This window comes from Plectropomus leopardus, chromosome 11 (assembly GCF_026936395.1).
Source record: "Plectropomus leopardus strain MGB_pleo_1.0 chromosome 11, ASM2693639v1, whole genome shotgun sequence".
NCBI lineage: Eukaryota > Metazoa > Chordata > Actinopteri > Perciformes > Serranidae > Plectropomus > Plectropomus leopardus.
In genome coordinates this window covers 26,689,073-26,709,114 of record NC_142186.1, presented here as the reverse complement: position 1 = coordinate 26,709,114, position 20,042 = coordinate 26,689,073, and the positions used below count along the sequence as shown (strand labels likewise).

The 20,042-nt window shown below is 41.3% G+C and overlaps 1 protein-coding gene across 3 annotated transcripts in view; it reads left to right on the top strand.

Annotated features, from left to right (window-relative positions):
- The window catches only part of zbtb7b (zinc finger and BTB domain containing 7B), a 28,241-nt gene extending 10,904 nt beyond the window's left edge, over positions 1–17,337 (top strand). For 2 of the 3 annotated variants that reach the window (XM_088084469.1, XM_088084468.1), the window contains exons 3-4: positions 10,112–11,157; positions 12,914–17,337. In XM_088084469.1, the coding sequence (XP_087940595.1) occupies positions 10,118–11,157; positions 12,914–13,544 (1,671 nt within the window). In that variant the 5' untranslated portion in view covers positions 10,112–10,117 and the 3' untranslated portion in view covers positions 13,545–17,337. Of the gene's footprint in view, positions 1–7,498; positions 7,792–10,111; positions 11,158–12,913 lie in introns of those variants that run through there. The other variant, XM_042482677.2, reaches the window with a different exon arrangement.
- Positions 17,338–20,042: the final 2,705 nt, after the last annotated feature.

Genomic DNA, 20,042 nt, shown 5'->3' with positions numbered 1-20,042 from the left:
TGTGTTAATCAGCCACATACCTCCAGCGTTCACACACACACACACAGACACACACACACACTCACAGTTGTGGAGTGTTTTTGGGCGAAGAAACTGCTGACCAGATAAGGAGCTGTAAGAGAGAGTTAAGTGTGAAACCACTCCGTCAGCATGCCTCCTCGCTCACATCTGTGTGTGTTCTCCATCTTAGGGTGAAACTCCCTTTTGGTGATGCTAATGATAGAGGTGGCTGCTACCACATCTCTCCCTCCGACATCTGTGCACTCACCCACACACACACACACACACACACACCTGCAAGGACTCATGCTACTTCCTGTGGCTGCGTGCATGTGTTCACCTCTTGCTCTGTTTATCTCCCAGTCGTCATGTCACTGCTGCTCTCCCTTCTCTTTTTCTGTCTCCCCCTTCCTCTCCCCTTGTAACTCAACTCTGTCTCCTCTTGTTTCATGTCTCCTCGCTAACACAGATTGTTCGAGGCCGGGACTAGATTTTCCTGTCTTAACCTCCCCTCTTCTCGGCTTTATCTCTCAGAGTTTATCTTTTTTAACACCCACTCCCCATTCACTCTCTCTCTCTCCCTCATGTGTCTCTCCACCTCCTACCCTTCTTTTTTTCTTGTGTGATTTCTAAGAACATGTGTGTTTTTAGAAAACATACCTCCCTCATGTTCCTTTTGTTGTCTCTTCTCAAATCTTTTCCTCTTTCCAACCTCAGATTTATTTCTTTTCCTGCTCCTGCTCACTATTCCTCTCAGACTAGCCCAAAATGTGGCGCATTGCACTCCTTTCAGAAAAAAATAAGCACTAAAATATATATACGTCTTTATTTTTAAATTGAAATCACGTGCGTATTACTGAATCATCAGTTTCAGTGCCCACTCTTCAGATTAGAAACCTAAAAAAAAAGAAAGAAAGAAAGAAAAAGAAATGCCTTTGCATTGTAAAAAAAAAAAAACAACCTAAAAACCTGCAAAAATCTCTGCAAAAAAATTCAAATGCATGTATCCAACTTTGTATTTAAAAAAAAAACATTAAACACACAGCCTCAAGAGAAAAAAAATGACCTAAAACATGCTAATCACATCTGTTGTAATAACTTAGTTTAAAGTAGAAAAAAATTAGAAATTGATGGTACAGTCATTTGGGTGACACATTAAACCGAGGTAGTATAAAAATATAATCTATGTATTGTATTATAATGTGAGGCAAGATGCAGGTTTGGGCAAGTGGATGAATATATTGGTGTTTGGGTCAGTACATCACTGCTTTGTTTGTTTGTTTTGGACACGTAGTCTGCATATTTTCACATCCAACTCTGTGAATTAGGAGTTTATTTCAACCAAACCAGAGCTGACAGTCAGAAGACCATCCAAGACAGTGAGTTTTGTTTTGTTTCTTTCAGATTTCAATGAAATGTTTTTTTACAATGAGTTGAAGAAGTATTTCACTGCTGAAAAGATGGTCTTCTCACAAAACTGATCTGTCTCTGCAGTAGAAAGACAAATTCTTTTGAAATTGGTACTACGTGAGCAGAGAAAACAGGGAAACATTCATGTTTGTTTAACAGGTAGAAAACCTACAACTACCAGAATGCACTGTGCTGCACCAGCTGGTGGGTGACATGATGCAAGGATACTGGAAAGTATCCATTTAACAAGGCAATTAAGCTAACGCTAGTCTTAGTTTGATAAAAAAGGAAAATTGGATTGAGATGATGTTTGGTTGTATTTGTCTGTTGAATAAGGAAAATATTTCTAAGAATATTTTTCTTTCTTGGCATTTTGCACGTTTATTTTTTTTAATTTAATAGATATAGGAAAAGAGCTTGTAGTTCTTAACATTAGCAAACTTGCTACTTAAACACATCTACAATCTGGGAGTCTGCAGCACACACACCTGTGTGAATATTTCGGCAACATAGGTGTATAATAACTAGCCACCAGAACCACAGATGGCGCCTATTCAGTCTACTGTAGCTGGCGCGTATGCCCCCCCCCCCCAAAGTTTCTAACTTCCAGGGGTACCTCTGCAGGGTTACCTTCAGTGACGTTAACTTCAGGTAAATTTCTCCTGCTGGCACTGCTCACTCAGTGTGCACTTGGCTGTTACAGTTTACATTGTGATGATTTTTTAATCATTTTTCTTAGTTTGACAAGAGTTTAACAAATATCAAACCTCCACGGATCGAAAAGTCATAATAATAGAGTCGTTTTTGCAGACTTGTAAGAAAATTTCTTCCAAAAAAACCCCTGAATTTTTCCCCAAAATTTGCCATTTTAAGGAATTTATTCATAATTTTTGTGATATTTGATGTCGGTGTTGCCTTTATAATAAGTTCATTAATGTTTTTTATTTACATTTACTTCAGGCCAGAAGCTGGGGAATATTATGGGGACAGAGCACATATATGTGCACCCAAATGTCTCGTCTCCATGTGTTGATAAGCTGATAATCCTCGGGCAGATCCACGCTGGTGTTCAGGTCTGGCATGCAAACTGGCTGCTGCTGGAGCCTGCAGCGGAGAGTTTGTGGTGTGTGAGGGCGAGGGGATAAGGGCCTCCGCTCTGCCAGCCAAATGAATAATGTAATGTGTTCTTGGAACTAAGACCACAATGTGCGCATGCGTCCACACACGCACACACACTCACACACACACACACACACAAACACACGCACACGCACACCATATAATGCCCCAGTTACAGTAAGGACAGCGGAGGGCTGGTTGCAGGGTTTTCTTGAGTAAAAGACAGAACTTCTGCAGAGTAACATCAGCTCACTGGACTTCTCCTTTTTTAAAAATTCCTCCTCATGTCCTGTCACAACGTGGTGCAATTATTCTAATTATCTCACGTCTTGTCTTTGACAAATTCAAATGCAGATTCAAATTCTCCCCGGCTGCATGTGTTTTTATATCTCCTGCTTGATGCAAATGATCAGGCCTCAGGGAACTGTTGGGATGCGGAGCAGGCGGAGCTTGTGTTTTATCTACTGGCAGAGACAAGCTGCATTATTAGAAGACCTGGATGTGTCCGTTTGTGTGTTTTCTCGTGCACTTTTGGGGTACCTTTGCTGCTTAAAGTTTTGCACACAGATAGTCCTATGAAAGTGCATTTATGGGCTGTGTGCCGCTTTGGTTTGGCAGACGTGTATGTGAGCACTCGCATCTCTTTTCATCCCCCCCATTTCCTCCTCCCCTACTCTTCCTCAGAGAAGGTGTCCCAGCACCACACTCCACTCACTACCCCAAATAAGTGAGGTGTAAAGAGGGTGAAAACGTCTTTCTTAGCCCTTAAAAATCAGTCTGTGACACAGAGAAGAAAAGTGGTGAAAGGAAGACGGAGTGAGTGGAGGAGAAACGGTATGAGCTTGAATCTTACTTTCCATGTGTTTGGCTGCTTTTGTTGTTTTTCTGGCACAGCGATCGTTTAGCATCATGATTTGTTATGTTGTGGTTTTGAAAAACGTCTCAAGTAGTGGATTTTATCTGAATGAAAACACTTGTAGCTGTGTGTGATGTGTCAGTGTGTGTGCATGTGGAGGAGGGTTTCATTTGCTCTGCAGAATGGACAACAGCTCTTTACTTGAGGGCATTTTATTGTAATAAATTCATTTTTTAATGTATTTGAGCTGTTAAAATGTTAAATAAACGCTCAATACAGGCAACATAACATTTTAGACAGAAAAACACTAGAAATTGTTGTATTGTTGTTTGTTTGTAAAAGTTGTTTAGTAAAGTCTGCTTTTAAAATTTCATTTTTTTTCATTTTCTTTAACTTATTTTGTTAAAATCTAAGAATGATCCATATTCCTGGTTATTTAAGTACTGAGAAAGCTGTCACAACTCATGCAACCAGCTATACGCACTCACATTCAAAAACATACGCATACACACACACAGTCACAAACACACACATGTACAGCCACTTTGGAAAACATCTGACATCAGAATTCATAAAAGCATTTCTCCTTCTCCCTCTCAGCCACAGTTTTCTGTGAATAGTATAAAGTCATATTTTCCCCCTTAGTGCTGGAGCCCGATATAATTGAGGTGGACTGGGAAAACTTACAGCCTTTAACGGAAAATAAGACCCATAAAAATAACACCAACAGTTCTAGTTCCAGTCATCACACACTGCCGAGGGATTTCATGATATAGACGGTGGATACTGTAACCTGCTTTTATACTGAAGAATAAATCTTTGTGTGCAGGTTTGGTCGATCCTGATGCTGTAATTTTCCTGGCCTCCACACAGATTTGTGTCAGGTTTTTTAAAAAAATTTTTTTTAGGCGTCACACCGAGTCGTGGTAGTGGACAGTAATGGTGGATTTAAGTTTCCATTTCCTCTTCAGTAAAAACGAATACTCGGTGGATTCCCTTTATATGTGCCTCTTATGATTTTTACTTAGTTTTAGGGTTCGGTCGTGCAACAAAGTTGTAGCTTTTAGTTTATGACGCTTGGCCTGACAGTTAGATAAAGAAAAAAATGTTTAAAAATCTTTGGTATTTTATTTGTTTTTAATCAAGTAACAATAAATCCTTGTTGTTAAGAGAGAGGAAGAATGTACACATAATGAAAGCAAGGGATGAGGAAACCGTAGAGTTACAGAGGAGGTGAATTCCTCCACCGTCGACAAAAGAGTGGGAGGTGAGAACAAAAAACAAAGAAAGAAATAGATGATTGTTGGACGGTGATATCTTAACATCTGTAACAAAGGCACACAAAGTTTTTTAAAAAAAATGCAGATTTTTGCAAGATAAAATGTTTTTGCAGTTGAATGTTTTTGAAAGACTGACTTTGACTTTAAATGACACACCTAAAGGCAAACAGTGATATCAGTCATATGACTTAAAGGTACAAATTAACATGAATAAACTGATGATGATAGCCGAATATGTGTTTGTGAACTAACATTATTTTGTTTACAAGACAAAATGTGTTTGTGGTAACTGCCTGTGGGCTCTTTTTACATTAGTTTCAATGTGTTGCGAGATTCAGCCGCTCATGCAGTCATGTCCTTGGTTAGCGACGAAGAACAGAAACAAGGTAACAAGAAGGAAAGGAGGGGGATATGAACTCTGTGTGTGTGTCTGTGTGTGTGTGTGTGTGTGTGTGTGTGTGTGCGTGTGTGTGTGTGTGTTTGTCGTGATGTGTCACTATTAAGTGACTCACAGACAGACAAAATTGATGGGAATCGTTGCAACTTCTTTGCAATCTTATTTTCCGAACACGCCTTTGTTCTAAGGAATATACCTAAAATAACAAGCTCGAACCACCAACCACCCATGATGCTTCTTTTTTTTTTTCTGTCTCCCCTGCGCCGGAAATTTTACGTGCGTCGTTGTGAGCTCCTCCTGAAACCCCTTTGTGTCTCGTCTGTCTGCACTGCTTTGCTTAAGATTTCTTTTTTGGTATGTTTAAGTAACCTTTGGCTTAATTGAGGGGTATTTCAGAAATTTGGCAGAACATGAACTATTTTATATTCATGAATATAAACTGTTTTCCTGTCGATGCATTTGAATAATGAGAACTCTTGATATTGATCCTTAAATAAGACACAGGTCTGTTATCGTCTCTACTTACAATGAGATGAACTTTATGCATACAAGGTCAAGGGGTGCATTTTTTTACACTTTGTCCTGCAAAAGCTTAGGTGGTCACTTTCAGATTTTTATTTACGTTAGTATACATCTGTGTGTTATGTAGGTTTGCAACTAGTGATTCATCTACAGATTTTTCCATAAAATGAGAGCTGTTTTGAAACCAGTATCAGCATCGGAAATGCGTCTGATGCTGCCTAAAATGCTGAATCGGGTATGAGGGAGTAGGCGAGTCTATGGACAAATCAGATTCTACGCAATTTATGTATAAATATACAAGATAAAACAGCAGTCTTCCCAGAAATCAATTCTTCTTCACTGCTTTAAAACTACAGCTTACACAGCAGGTTGTATTGTGCAGCCACTGGCAACAGTTTTAAAGCAGTGAAGAAGAATTTATGAAATAATTTAAAGTTAGCCATTTGTAAACTGACAGCAAATTTTGTGTTAATATCAATCCGTGTGTTATGTAGGGCTGCAATTAACGATTCATCTACTGATTTGTTTGTAAAATAAGACTTTATATGATGTTGATACCAGTATTGGAAATACTTCCAAAACTTTCTAAGATGCTGAATCAGGAGTCGGAGAGTACGCAAGTCTATGCCCGGACTGTACCATGTTATTTATAAATAAACTTTAAAGTAGTTTTACATGTGGATAAAATGGCAATTTCCCTGTAAATCAACTTTTCTTTGCCACTCTTAAACCGTAGCCTACACATCAAGTTCTACTTTGTAGCCACTGGAAACTACTGTTTTAGAGCATCAAGAATATTTCATTAAATAGTGTGATGTTAGCCGTTTGTGAAATGTCAGCAAATCTTCTTTTCCATGTTAGTATACATCTGTATAATATGTACGGCTTCAAGTATTGATTTATCTACAGATTTTCCTTTAAAATAAGTTGTTTCAATACCGATATCAGTATGAAACATGCCTTTGGACATCACTCCCATCACAACTTTATAAAGCACAAGCTGACATCTTCAGATGTCTTGTTAAGTCCAACCCACTATCCACAACCCAAAGATAATCAGTTTACAATGAAATAAAACTGAGAAAAACAGATCGCCGATTTTCACATTTGAGAGGCTGTAATCTGAGAATTTTTACCATCTTTGCAGCCATTTAAGCAAAATTACTTTAATGGTTGATCCATTATTGTAAAATCTGCTCTAGTATGGTGTAATTATAAAAAAAAATGTGTGTGTGTGCAAGAGACAAAGCAAACACATGCCCCTTAACTTCCTCAGTCTTCTGTATCAGCGGCTGCCCGGTGCACGCTGCCCTTGTTGCCCTGAGTTGCAGAGATAACTGTGATAAAAGCGCTTTGGCATGAAAAATAACAAGAAATATGTCCGTAGACACCGTGGCATTGTTTTAGTGCACTAAATGTCATTCACCATGCCCAAGTTTCAAAGGAAAAGCTCTCTGCACCAGTTTGTCTCTGTGGTACGACATAATATGGTTAAACTCTCATATTGCACCTACCTGAATGCTTGTTCCTGGGTGTCTTATGACTCATAACGCCAATATGATTTTGGTTCTTACATGATTGTTCAACTTTGACATCCTGCGAGTTGACTAAAAAAATATTGGTATTTCTGGGGTGTTTTGGTTGCACGAGCTGGTTTCCTTCCTGCCAAACCAGTTCATTTAATGCATGTGGTGCGAAGCCTGAAGGGTATTTATTCTACATCATCCTGCTGTGACCTTAGATACACCGCTCCTCGTTTACCTGCTGGCCTCTTTTTGAGCGAGGGGAGGTCGACGAGGAGATGGTGTTTATCGGAAAGTGTTCGGAAAATGTGGCCGTTGGGTTTTGGAGAGAGGGGACGCGTAGGCGACTTCGGTGGGGGTGGGGGGGAGGGGTATCTCTGAATGTGCGTTCGTCACCGTGCACCCTCTTTTGATACAACAGGAAGGAGAGTGAGTGACAGAATGTGCGAAAGAGGTCCCGAAGGATGAACGCTTGAACCCCGACTTCTGACAGAGAGATCAGACCTTTAAGTTTCTCAAATACGGGGTTGAAGGAAATAGGAAAAAGAAAAAAAAAGTGGTTTTCAAAGACAGAGAGACGGAAGGCGAGGGAGAGGAGTTGTAAAGAGCAAAAAGATGGATGCCATGAGACGCACGCTGCCTCGTCTCCAGCTGACTGTACCCATGCCCATGAAGACGGGGAAGGTAGGATTACTGGGGAAGAGAAAGGAAACATTTGGGAGTTTTTTGTGATAACTTGCTTGATGTGAAGGGTTAAATAGTGTTGGCAGATTATGAGAGGTACTCAAACTTTTTTGTCGTTGAATGGGTGGAGTACATTTATCCAAGTATGTGTTTTAAATAGGCTGGCGTTCGGATCATCACAGAACAGGTTAAATCTAACAATAGTGGGTGGGGGGAGCCACAGATTGGCACGCTATTTGTGTGTGTGTGTGCTCTTGTGCCTGTGCGTGTGTGTTTAATAGGGTGTGTTTTGGAGCAGGTTAGTCAGGTGGATGTACCGTCGTTGTGCAGAGCCCTCTGGGCACTGTGTGAACACTGTTATTGGATGGCCAGGGGGCTGCCAGTTGCTATGGGAGGGAGACGAAGGGCAGGGAGGGGGGAATCTGGAGGGTGAGTTGTTTGTGGAAAATCTGGTCTGCTCAGGTGTGTGTGAGAGATATTGTTGAGCAGGTATAGTATGGACAGGGTGAGGTGCGAGCTTAGGGAGCCGAAGATGGGAACTGTTGGGTCTTATTACAGACAGGCCGTGTCGGTCTCACGAAGAGAAATAAATATTGTCCTTATTTGACTTGAAGCACCGTATTTAACCTTCAGTCTAACACTCGAACTTCTGTGTTGATAAATTTCTCTAGAAATAAATAAAATCTATCAACTGGCCACGTTTTGTTAGTGACGTACTTTTATTCCAGTCTTCATATAGCTTGTAATTCTTCTCTTGTTGTTTTTTCCTTCCTCATTCTTTCACTGGTGCTCCCCCTTTCACCCACTCTAGACTGTCACTTCCTCCCTGTCCTTCACTTGCTCTTCCGTCTTCTCGCTGTCCTCCATTTGTCCCTCTCGCTCCTCTCCAGGTATTTTAATCAAACAGCTAATGCTATAAAGGTTTCACACAGGAATTAACCTACTGCCCCTCGGTTACAGCACATACAGCGCATTGCATAATCCTGCATCCTTTCCCCGTCATTGTTATTGATCATTTTGTTTTTTAAAACTCTCTCTGCTTGTATGATTTTCTTCTTCTTCTTGCTGTTATATTTTACAGCTCACACGGCTCTATTATCTCCATCGCATTCGTCCTCTGGTGCCTCAACCCCCATCTCGCTGGCCAAAATCGCCGCCTCTTGATTTAGTAATCTGGAGAGAAAGTACAAGGGGGGGTAGGGAGGGGAGGATAAGGGGGGTAGAGTTGTTAAGCCCGGTTTAAATTGTCCCTCACGTGAAAGAAACTCCTTGTGTCAGTCACGCTAGGGAAGATTTACTTTTAGGTACATTTCTGGCTCTCCAAAAGAAGAACGAGGTTTTAATGTGGGAAACTGCAAAGATAGAATAAAATGAATAATAAAAATCATAGAAAAAGAAATAAATGATTTTTATATTAAAGGGAAAGTTTGGAGACGCAGGCTGGAGTCCAGCATGAAAGCTAAACAATGTAGTGGATGAGAGTCGGCAACAAAACATATTTTACCCACCGAAAAGGCCCACCTAAAAAAAATCAAATAAAATCAGATTAAATGTATGCTATATTTAGAGTATTTTCACTGCTTTACCTTTCCATGAGAAAGCCGGTTTAGACAGAGCTCCCCTTCTGTCCTCTCGTAAAACCCACCGAACTCCAACTCTCAGAAATTTTATCTCACAATACCAGAGCTGCTAATCTGCCGCTGCTTCAATCAGTTAGTCAGTGTTTGGGATTTAGGATATTGGTTTTTTTTTGCTGATATACGATATGCCGATACATAACAAGTCACTTTGCAGATAACCGATACTGATATCGATAGATCTACTTTTTTCCACAAGTTCTGGTGACTATCAAGTCTCTTCTGCAGTGGAATTAATATATCATGCCTACTCTTATCGTGATGGCCGAGCAGCACATAAAATACAATGCTTTTCAGTGTATGTGATATTTATTCATTGTGCAAAATAAATAAAATATTTTAACTCAGGGTTGATGTTTTGTACATGTTCACTTTGTAAATTTAAAAAATATATCGGTTTGTGATATCTGCAGAAATCAGCATAAAGCCAATATCTGCTGATACTGATGGTGATATTATCGTGCATCCCCAGTTTGTTTTATTGTGTGACGATGTCAGACTACAGCCTGCTTCTTAAAACTGGGGACATGCTGACTGATATCTAGTGTTTGTGATATATTGTCTATGGATAAGTACCTCATACAGCCCCACTTTAAAAAATCTGAGCTATCCTTTAAAGGCAGATCATGACAAGTGCAAAACGTCACAAACCACTAACTTGAATTTCCTTTTCTTTCACGCAGGTGGCGATGTCTCCAGGAGAGGACGGTCTGATTGGGATCCCCTTCCCGGAGCATAGCAACGAGCTCTTATCGCACCTAAATGACCAGAGGAGGACAGGACTCCTGTGTGACCTCACTCTGACGTCCAGGGGGGCACGCTACCCGACTCACCGCTCTGTCATGGCCGCCGTCAGTCTCTACTTCCGCCGGCTGTTTGGGGCAGAGGAGGGCGGCGGTGAGGGCGGAGGAGGTTTCAGCGTGTGCCAGCTGGACTGCGTGGCCCCTGACGCCCTGGACGCCCTGCTGGATTTCGCCTATACTGCCACCCTGACCATCCCCAGCTCCGGGATGAGAGATGTGCTGCGAGGGGCTCAGCTTCTGGGCATCCAATGTGTGGCAGACGCGTGCAGAGACATCCTGGGGGAGAAAGCAGAGGTGGAGACAGTAGAGGAGCAGAGAGTGCAACACACAGCGACTGGGGAAGAGAGCGGGATGAGAGGGTCCCGAAGAAAAACGGACAGAAAGAAGGTGAAAAAAGTGGGGCTGCATCACATCAACTCATTAGTTTTGAACCCACCGCCTGCTTCTCCCGTCTCGCATCCATCACCTTCATCCGACAGCTTCCGCTCCCTGCCGTCCACCCAGCCTCCCAGCCCCGAACAAGAGGAGCTCCTCAAACCTGGGCAGAATGGAGATCGAAGGGCGATCGGAAATCCAGACCGAGGGGCCACACTAAACGGAGGGCAGCTTCACTGGCTGCATGATCGCCCTCGTATCGCCCACCCGCCTCCTGTCCCGCCTTTGAATGACAAGCTGTCAGAGGATGAGGATGGTTTTGGAGACGATGGCGTGCTGATAGAAAACACCTCCATACCTACCTCTGTAGCCGATCGAGGAGCGGTGGCGTCAGCAGCGGGAGGAGGTAGGAAGAGGAAATCTCAGACGCCCCAGCAGTGCCCTGTCTGTCAGAAGATCATCCATGGAGCAGGAAAACTGCCCCGACACATGAGGACACACACCGGAGAGAAGCCCTTCCAGTGTTCGGCCTGCGGAGTCCGTTTCACCCGGTACAGGAACCGCACACATGCACAAAATGGTTTGATTTGTTGTGGCCAAATCAAAGCTTTTAAACATGTTTATTAGGCTTGGGCACTATGTAATATTTACATTATATTTATATTTCATACCTTCCTGAAATTTGTCTGGGGTATACGCTATATAAAAGTACTGTGAGACACTAACACCCACCTCATCTTTCCAAAGGTGAGTGCAGTTTTTTCAGCTTTTCAGTGCAGCACGTCATACCCTGAAGAAAACCACGCTCACCCACTCCATACAAACAATGCCAACAAAATGCCTGTAGCTAGCTCAAAACATTAGATATAATTGTGCAGTGTGCCAAAAGATTATTTTAGCACCTTATGTCTACCAGAGAGGAAACATAATGGTTAACTTGAACCTCTACAGTTTGTCTGGTCAAATTAGCAAAATACTTGCTGCTCACAGTGCATTAAGTGTCATGATTTCTCAGTTTCTCAGTCTCTTTGCTGGTCCCTCACTTCTGTTTCCACTTTTGTCCTCTTAAAAGTTCAGTTTTTTAGTTCAGCAGCTTATAAAAACGTAGTTCTTGGATCTTTACACTGTTGGTAGTGCATTGCATCATGCAAGGGCTTTTAGACATTTTTCTGTTATTTGCTAGCAGAAGGAAATATCAAGAAGGCACCTTCAGGCGATACAAAGTCAATGGAGAGTGATGGATTGTTTTTCCCCCTTGTAGTGGCGAGACTTAAACAGAAAAATACAATGAAAATCCTTTTGAATCAAACTTTCTCTCGTGCACGGAAGACTGACGAGGCCTAATTTGTTTTTGTTGTTTTGTTTCATTTGATGTTTACTCATCATAAAACAGACTTCATTCAAACTCACCCAAACTGTTAAGCTTGCTAGTAATCTAGATGGTAAGTGCACTGTTTCAACAATCACAAACTCCCATTTGGTGAAAATAAATCCTCAATTCACCAAGTTAGATAAACATGATGTTATTCCCCACGTCTCTCTCTGCTGTTGCTGGCTGCCGGCTGTTTACAGTCCTGTAACTTCTTACTGCACTACAAGGTCCTGTGCTGTCTTTCAGCTCAGCTGCCTGTTTTCCACCAGTAGAGATTGGGAGACTGAGCTCTGGTGGTGCGTGCTGTGTACTACATATAATGAATTTAATAGAAAGAGGAACACCTTATTACCACCTATTTATGATGGTATTGAAAAACATCCTTTTTTTGATGAAGGCTGTTCCCAACTCAGAATTATGTCAGTCAAATCAGATTCAGCTGTTCAATACGAATATTCAACAATTCGTTTTTATAAAATTTTTAAAGTTTGAACTGGTCCAGCGGGATATTCAGTGTGACAGTGGCATTCATGTAAACAAGCTAAGGACGGATCAGATATGCGCAACATTTTTTGCACTAGATATCAAGCAAAAGCCAGAGAATGTGTCGCAGAGATAAGATAATATTATTTAGGAGCTCAAGGTGCAGAGTCTCTTCCTCCTCTGTGCCGCTGCATCATGCATGCAGCTGCTGCTACAGAGAAGCCTGAGAGTCAAGAGCGCTCCCTCCGCAGCAAAATCTTGGGGACCAAAACGTCCCAGCAGTACACTGCACAGCACACTGTCAAGAAGGAAAAAAAAGAATGATTATTCGAATACTCGACTTTCAAGGGGAAGCCTTGACCCTGGTATACCATGATACTGCCCAAGCCTAATGTTCAATGCTCCTCCCTTTCTTTTTTAACTCTTTATCTTCCCTTTCTCCCCTTCAATAGGAATGATAAGTTGAAGATCCACATGAGGAAACACACAGGGGAGCGTCCTTACCCCTGCCCGCACTGCCCTGCCCGTTTTCTCCACTCATATGACCTCAAAAACCACCTGTCCCTCCACAGCGGGGCGAGGCCCTTCGAGTGCCCGCTCTGTCACAAGGCCTTCGCCCGAGAGGACCACCTCCAGCGTCACCGCAAGGGACACAGCTGCCTGGAGCTGCGCACACGCCGGCCCAGACGTGGGGCCGAGCTCGGGGAAGATGGGAGAGGGGAAGGAGGCGGGAGGGAGCCGTCCAACCCTCTGGAGGCTCTGGCCCTACAGGCCCACGCCTCAGCGTTCCTCCCTCACACGGTGCTGGATGCTGGGAGTGGACCTGGCGGCGGCCCACAGCTGATGTTTCCAGGTGATGTCGAGAGGGAGCGGTCTCTCGCCCTTCAGGCTCTGGCTCATCTCGGGCCTCACAGGCTGGCCGGGTACCCTGAGCTCTTCCTGCGAGGTCTGGAGCTGCGAGGGGGCAGAGAGGCCGAGGGAGAAGATCCAGGAGGAACCCGCTCGCCGGTTGTGCAGCGTGACCGATGGGCTGATGAAGTCGAAGAGGAAATTGGAGAAGAGGAAGCGGAGGAAGAGGAATAGTGAAAAGAGAGCGTGTGTGTGTGTGTGTGTGCGCGCGTGTTTGTGTGTGTGTGTGGTAAAGCATACACAGTAAAAAAAATCTCACTCAGGTGGCTGGACTAATGACCTGCTGCTCCCATATAGAGAGCGCTTAAAAAATAAAAACAACTAAATGATGTTAAAAGAAAAAAAAGGAAAACGGGTTTCTTGGATATTTTAAATGTTTGTCTTCTGGCTCTTGGCATTTTGATTTGTCTTTTAGATTTAATTTCTCGTTTGCTGTTTAATTTTATGTGTGTCAGGTTTGAGCTGTTTGATTGGATTTTTGTAGCCGGACATATGTGTGTCGAGAGTGTGGGGACGCTTATCACTATGCAAACTAAAATCCAGAGCTGCAACATGAAGGGATATTTGAAGAGGTTTATTTTTAGTTACGACATAAATGTATTGATTCAGGTGCATTCAGAGTCATATCACCTAGATCACAAGAAAGAGTTTGTATGCCTGGTTTCCCCTGGTGGTCATCGGTGGAAATGCAGTCGAATTAATCAAACTCCTGTACATTGTAAGCAATAATGTTCGTTGTGTCTTTTCTCGTTAGTGGTAGAATCTCTGCTTTGATTTTGGTGCTTAAACCAAAGATTTTTAGTTGAACGGTTTTCTTAAACAGGAGAGGAGAGAGGTGAATTGTAGCCAATGTTGGGTTTGAAGAGAAGACTCTTCCCAACTGTTTTGATAGCCATGAGAAAGAGTCTACTTCCATGCTTGAGTGTTTCAGAGCCTCGGAGCTCTGTGTTTAATGCCTGACCAAAAGAGACAAAGTCTGGGTCAATGAGTTGATCATGTTGAAAATGATTCTTCTTTTCCCAAAGGCTGTGGATTTCAGTCTTCCAATGCACTCATTTGGGTTCCTTGTTTGGAAAAAAAAAAATTAAAGGGGAAAAAGGTGAGGGGATGTATGAGACGGCATTCCCCTTTTTTTCTGTACTTATTTATTTATTGTTATTTATTATGGTTCTTCTGCTGAAACTCTTTAGTGAGACCAAATCCAAGGGTGGGACACAGATCACAAGTCTTACAAGACTTAGAGCCGCATTGAGCTAAAGATTTTGACTCTCCCTGTAACTTAACGCCTTTTTTTTTTTTTTTTAATGTGCTGCGTGTCTTCTTTTGGCGATTCTTCCTCGAATGCATTCTTTGCACATTTAACCCCGTCAGGTACTGCAATAATACAGACACATTCCATCCTCCGGGGTAGAGAGAAGGGAACAGAGCAAAGAAGAAGTCAGAGGGTTTAAAACCTTCGATGCAGATGGAACACAAAATGACTGTGCTGTTTGACATTTTACGCACGCTTCTCTGTTGTTAATTTAACATGTATAGTACTGTATCACATGTTATCATGGCGTAGATCGGCCACCGCTGTGTCTAAAGGGGCCATTATCTTTTGAGTTAAAGGGTAACTTCAGCGTTTTTCAACCTGGAAACCATTTTCCCATGTTTTTGTGTCAAAGTGACTGATCTGAACAACTATTTGATCCAGTATTGACAGAGAGGGCAGCAGCCACGCAACGCCTGTAATGTAACTAGAACGAGCAATTGTGCACGTCACCATTAAAAGTGGTTATTTTACTACAGAAAGACATGTTACGAGTTTCTTAACTGTTCCTACCTTTTGCTTAATTTGTCATTTTGTTGCTCAAGAAGAAATCTCGTTCTAAAATCTCACAAGATGTGACTTGTTGCAGGAAGACAACGCTGGAAAAACACCAGTGAGAGAGGATAGTGTGTTTTGTTGGCGTACAGAAGGTTTAGCTTATTATTATCTAAAATATTTTTAGTGTTATGGATCATTATTCAGCTAATTCTGTCAATAAATAAGAAATTAGTCCTAAAACCCCAAAATTAGTAAGTATTTGTCCTGAAAGTAACCTCCGCTTACCTTGTCTCAAAGTCAGTTGTTTTTTGTTTTTAATGGGTTTTGGTTTGAAGCCTTAATAAGGTCTGTAGCTAACACTAGCTTAAGAGACTTACACATTTTGCTCTACTACATGAAATATGTCAGTAAATACCCCACTCGCAAATTTTGAAGCCTTAACGTGTCTTAAAAAAAGCGGTTGCTAACAAGAGGCTCAATGAGACTAAAGAACGTCATCAGACCGAACACAGCTTTACAGCCTCGATGTGGTGACGTTACTCATACAACCGTGATATGTTTCTAGCCTCATGTTAGCTTTTTACTTCTGGCGATTAAATTCACACTCCAAAAATCATAAAGTGGTGTTCATTTGTGAAGATTATCTTGCTGAACAAAACATGCAAGTATCATAAATGTTTGTTTGGCACAGAGCTTATTTTCTATAGTAATCCAAAAATCTAATGGAAAAATCCCATAGGCTTTTTGACAAGGGATCCAGGGCGACACTAGCTTCCATGATGGCCTACTGAAAAACGTCATCTTTGGGGCGCTTAATGTGGACAAGGCCTTTGATTTTGATGAGCGCCCGTATTTCTTTTTTTTCTTTTTTTCTTTTTTTTTTGAGCCGGAGAATACGTCTTGTGACATTTTGGAGCAACTTATCCTTGAGACACTTGGACACAAAAACGAATAGACCAGATCAAACAAAAGTTGAAGAGACACTTCAGACAGTTATAATAACAATCTAAGCCTGTCTGTGGAAAAAATACTCTCTTTTAATGGAAGCCCAGTGACAGCCCTCTCTCTCTAAATACTAAACCAATTTCAAAAATTGTTTTTCACATCTTTGAATCAGACACAAAAACATCAGAAAATAAGTTCCAGGTTAAAAAATGAAGTTACCCTTTATCTATCCTTGACCAAAAACCTTCCTGTTTTAATGATGCTTTCCTTGGACCAGTTCAGGCCTTCTGCAGGGTGTAATGCAATCTTTAATGGCTTTAAACAACAGCGGTTGTCTTTTTATTTCCAATTCTTTTGAAATCCATGTTGTCAGAACCTGCTGTAGCAGTCGTGCTGGTCTGACCTTGTGTGCACTATCCGCTTCTTGTTGTGTCGTAAATCTTTTTTTTTTTCTTTTTTTTAATTTGCACTATGAGATTTGAGAGCTTCAAGCCTTTTTTGTCTGAACATGAATATCTAGTCCATTAACTCACTCGATACCATTTAAGATTGTGATTGAAATACTTCTTTAAATCCATCATACATTGAGTACTCTTCCTCCTGCATAATAGTACAGAGTTATAGTCAATATAATATATATTGGGATGAATTTGCCTTAGATTTTTTTTGTGCTGCAACTACTCTCAGGAAATCTTGAGCAATGCACTAAGTGATTATACAAAACATAAAATGGGAAGAAGTTGTTTGGTGCTGTAGGGCGATTGATGCTCTTCATGCAAGTGTGTAAGGCCAGTTGTTTCAAAATTAGAGTTTTTGTATCATTTGACGGTTGAAAACCAAACTAAACCTATTGTGAGATAAAAATAAGGAAATGATGACTGGAAACTACTGGCCTTACTGGAACCAGTCCTACTGGAAAGACAGTATGACAGTTGGTCCCGTTCATGAAGGGTGTTGGTGCTCCCGGTTGGAGCGCTGTGAATGAATGAGGGTTAACTGATGCCAGCTGTGAAGTGTGTGTTTCTATGTGAGCTGTTTGTTTTCTTGGCTTCGGTGAAGGGACATGGGGTCCGGTCTGCTTAGGGACCCCGCTATCAGGGATACATTTTTGTCTTTCAGTTTTTAGTGGAACCTTCTCAGAGATATGAATTCATTTTCCCATCATTTGTTTCAGTTATTGTAAAGAAAATAAATAAACATATCTAAGCTTGATCTTTTCTGTTTTCCTGGTATTGATTTATATCACACAACAACCCTTGAAGGCCTTAAGTGAAAAGTAAAATGTAGTAAATTTGGTGATTTTAGAGTTGTGGCAAAGATGTGTGCTGAGTGGAGTTTTACAGTTGACTTGTGCTCTCTGGTGGACAAACTCTGTCACTGTTTAAAAATACTTAAAATGTGCCATTTTGACATCTCTAGTTAGGGACTGTATTTTATCAGAGTAGAGGGTGGCTGGGGTTGGACCTCTTTTTTATTTATTTTTTAATTTTTAATTTTTTCATATTTTTTTCTTGAACTTCCCTGCATGACCGTGGGAAAAATTGTAATATATCCATCACCATAAATAACCAAATTTCACAGTTTCTGGCTATAATAAATGGTATGATTTTAGAGATTTTTAAGGAAAACATGACTTTCAAACCTGCTTGCAGGTTTTGGGGTCCTGGGGATATTTAAAATAATTACTTAACATGGCCATTTACAGTTAATTGTCCCTTTCCTAAGTCAAATCAAAAAACATAACTTCCGCCTCAGTGCTAATAAAAATGTTTAAAGTGCCTCCCCCCGTTTGCACCGCCCCTCCTCTCTCATATATAAGGAACAGATGGCTGATACATATATATTCCAACATATGTGATGATCTAAGGTTGTACAATAATATCAGCCCACTGATTTATTAGTCAAGCTCCATCGGTAACTTATGGTAACATGACACTTTGGAACAAATTTTCTTTAAAAACATCTGTATACATCTTAATTAATGCCAGTACCCCATGAAAGAATAATACATTCAGGGTTTTTTTTAGAAATCATCTTAAAATACCCTTTAGTTTTTTGACTGCTCATTTCCTGCCTACTGCCACTTCCTCAATCTTAAACACATTATTAAATGACTTGTCGTCATCTTCTCTGTAAATAGACATGTAATTTCTGCCCTGTCTACATGTACAAGTTTATGTTTTTAAACAAATACCCCCCCCCCCCGTAATAAAAAATAATTGCGCCACATGACCTTTGTCTTACAAAATACCTCTACTCACACTAGCATGCAAAAATGACTCCAACCGCACGCCAGCGTTAGTTGTCTCCAGCAATCTACCTCGTCACAAAGGCGGGAAAGATTAACGTTGTCTTTTTCAAAACACCTACAGATCTTATCAGCATGGATTCACCTTCAATCTAAGGTTGAAGGAGCTCACTCAACGATAGGAGTGAAATTCTGGACATGCTGAAGTTTTCTGTCATTTCTCATCGACAACAATCCCACTCTGGAAAGTGTCCCACCATCTGCTGGTTTGACTGGGCCTGATCCAAAACCATCAAATGTGGCAGAATATAAAACCAGAGATGAAGCGAAAACATTGGGTGTAGTAGATGCCTCTGTTAGTCCATGAAGTGGTGAAGTCATCGAGTGTATAAAAAATAGATGAAGCCACTGTGACGTCACCCATGGGTGTGTGAACTCCCGTTTTGAAGCTTGGCGTTCAGCATTTTGGCTGTCATCATTAGTTTTTCTGGAGCCAAAAGAGGTTATATTTGGACAAGACAGTGGAGCTGTGAATGAGCAAACGGCTGAATCTGAGTCTCATAGAGAAAGACTTGCTTTTTGAGCCGGCCGCAAGTTGCCATTCAAGAAACTCCAGTCCTCTGCACTTCATTTTTCAGCCTCTTGGGATACCTCTTTGGCGCAGCGATTAACTTTACTTAGTCATTAGACCAGGAAGTGCTAACCAAATCTTAGAAAAAGTGGTAGCCTGCCATTGTTGTTGTTTTTAGAGTATGCTCATTTAAGTAACTATTGGACTGCGCAAATTGAAATGATGCCACACACAGATAAAGCACAGCCAAAGTTTTGATAAATGTGAATCTTTTACTCCTTTCCCACCAAAATTGTTGGTGGGTTTTGCAAACACGGGTAAACCTGCTAAATGTAGGTGATTGGTTTCATTCCCACTGCAAGTGAATACACCACTGGAGCACAGGAGTCTGCCTACCCATCAGCTTTTTGTGTTTAGGAGGAGACGGATGATAGCCTAATTAGTGATTGCACATCATTGCATCTTGTCAGTTAAGAAACCGGAATTACTTCATTTACCTTGGTATTGTGTTCCCATCAAAGCCGATTGGGGCCAGAACTGATAAAAACCTTTGCCTACTGCAGAGTTGTTTGACCCCAGTGTCAAACACATTGTGACTGCATTAAAATGCCAGGTGTTCCCTTTTTTTTGCAGTGGGAATGAGGCTTTGGAGGGCTTTTTTTTTTAATTGAAATTTTGGTGACACAAAGCTGTTTGTGTTTAAACGAAACGCCAAAAGAGAAAAATATATATCTGTATATGTGTAGAAAGGGCTTGAGTGAAAAGGTCTTTTTCTTGGCATACATTTTTACACACCACAGTAGAAAAGCACAGGTGAGTCAATTAACAAAATAACTGGCTACGTTTAAATTAATTGATTCAGTTTCAGGATGTCAGTATTGCATATGCTGACTTACTGTCACACTGACATGGTTTACTGGGACACCTGAGTGCAAAAGATCCATCCTTAATGTTATCAGCAACACCTGTGCCTTCACTCAATGGCTGTTTATAGACATTATCGATCCGTTTTTAACCCTGATACTCAATTAACTGTCAGTTCGCGTGTGCACGCGCACGCACCTGGAAAGATCAGGCACCTGTAGGGCGCCGCAGAGG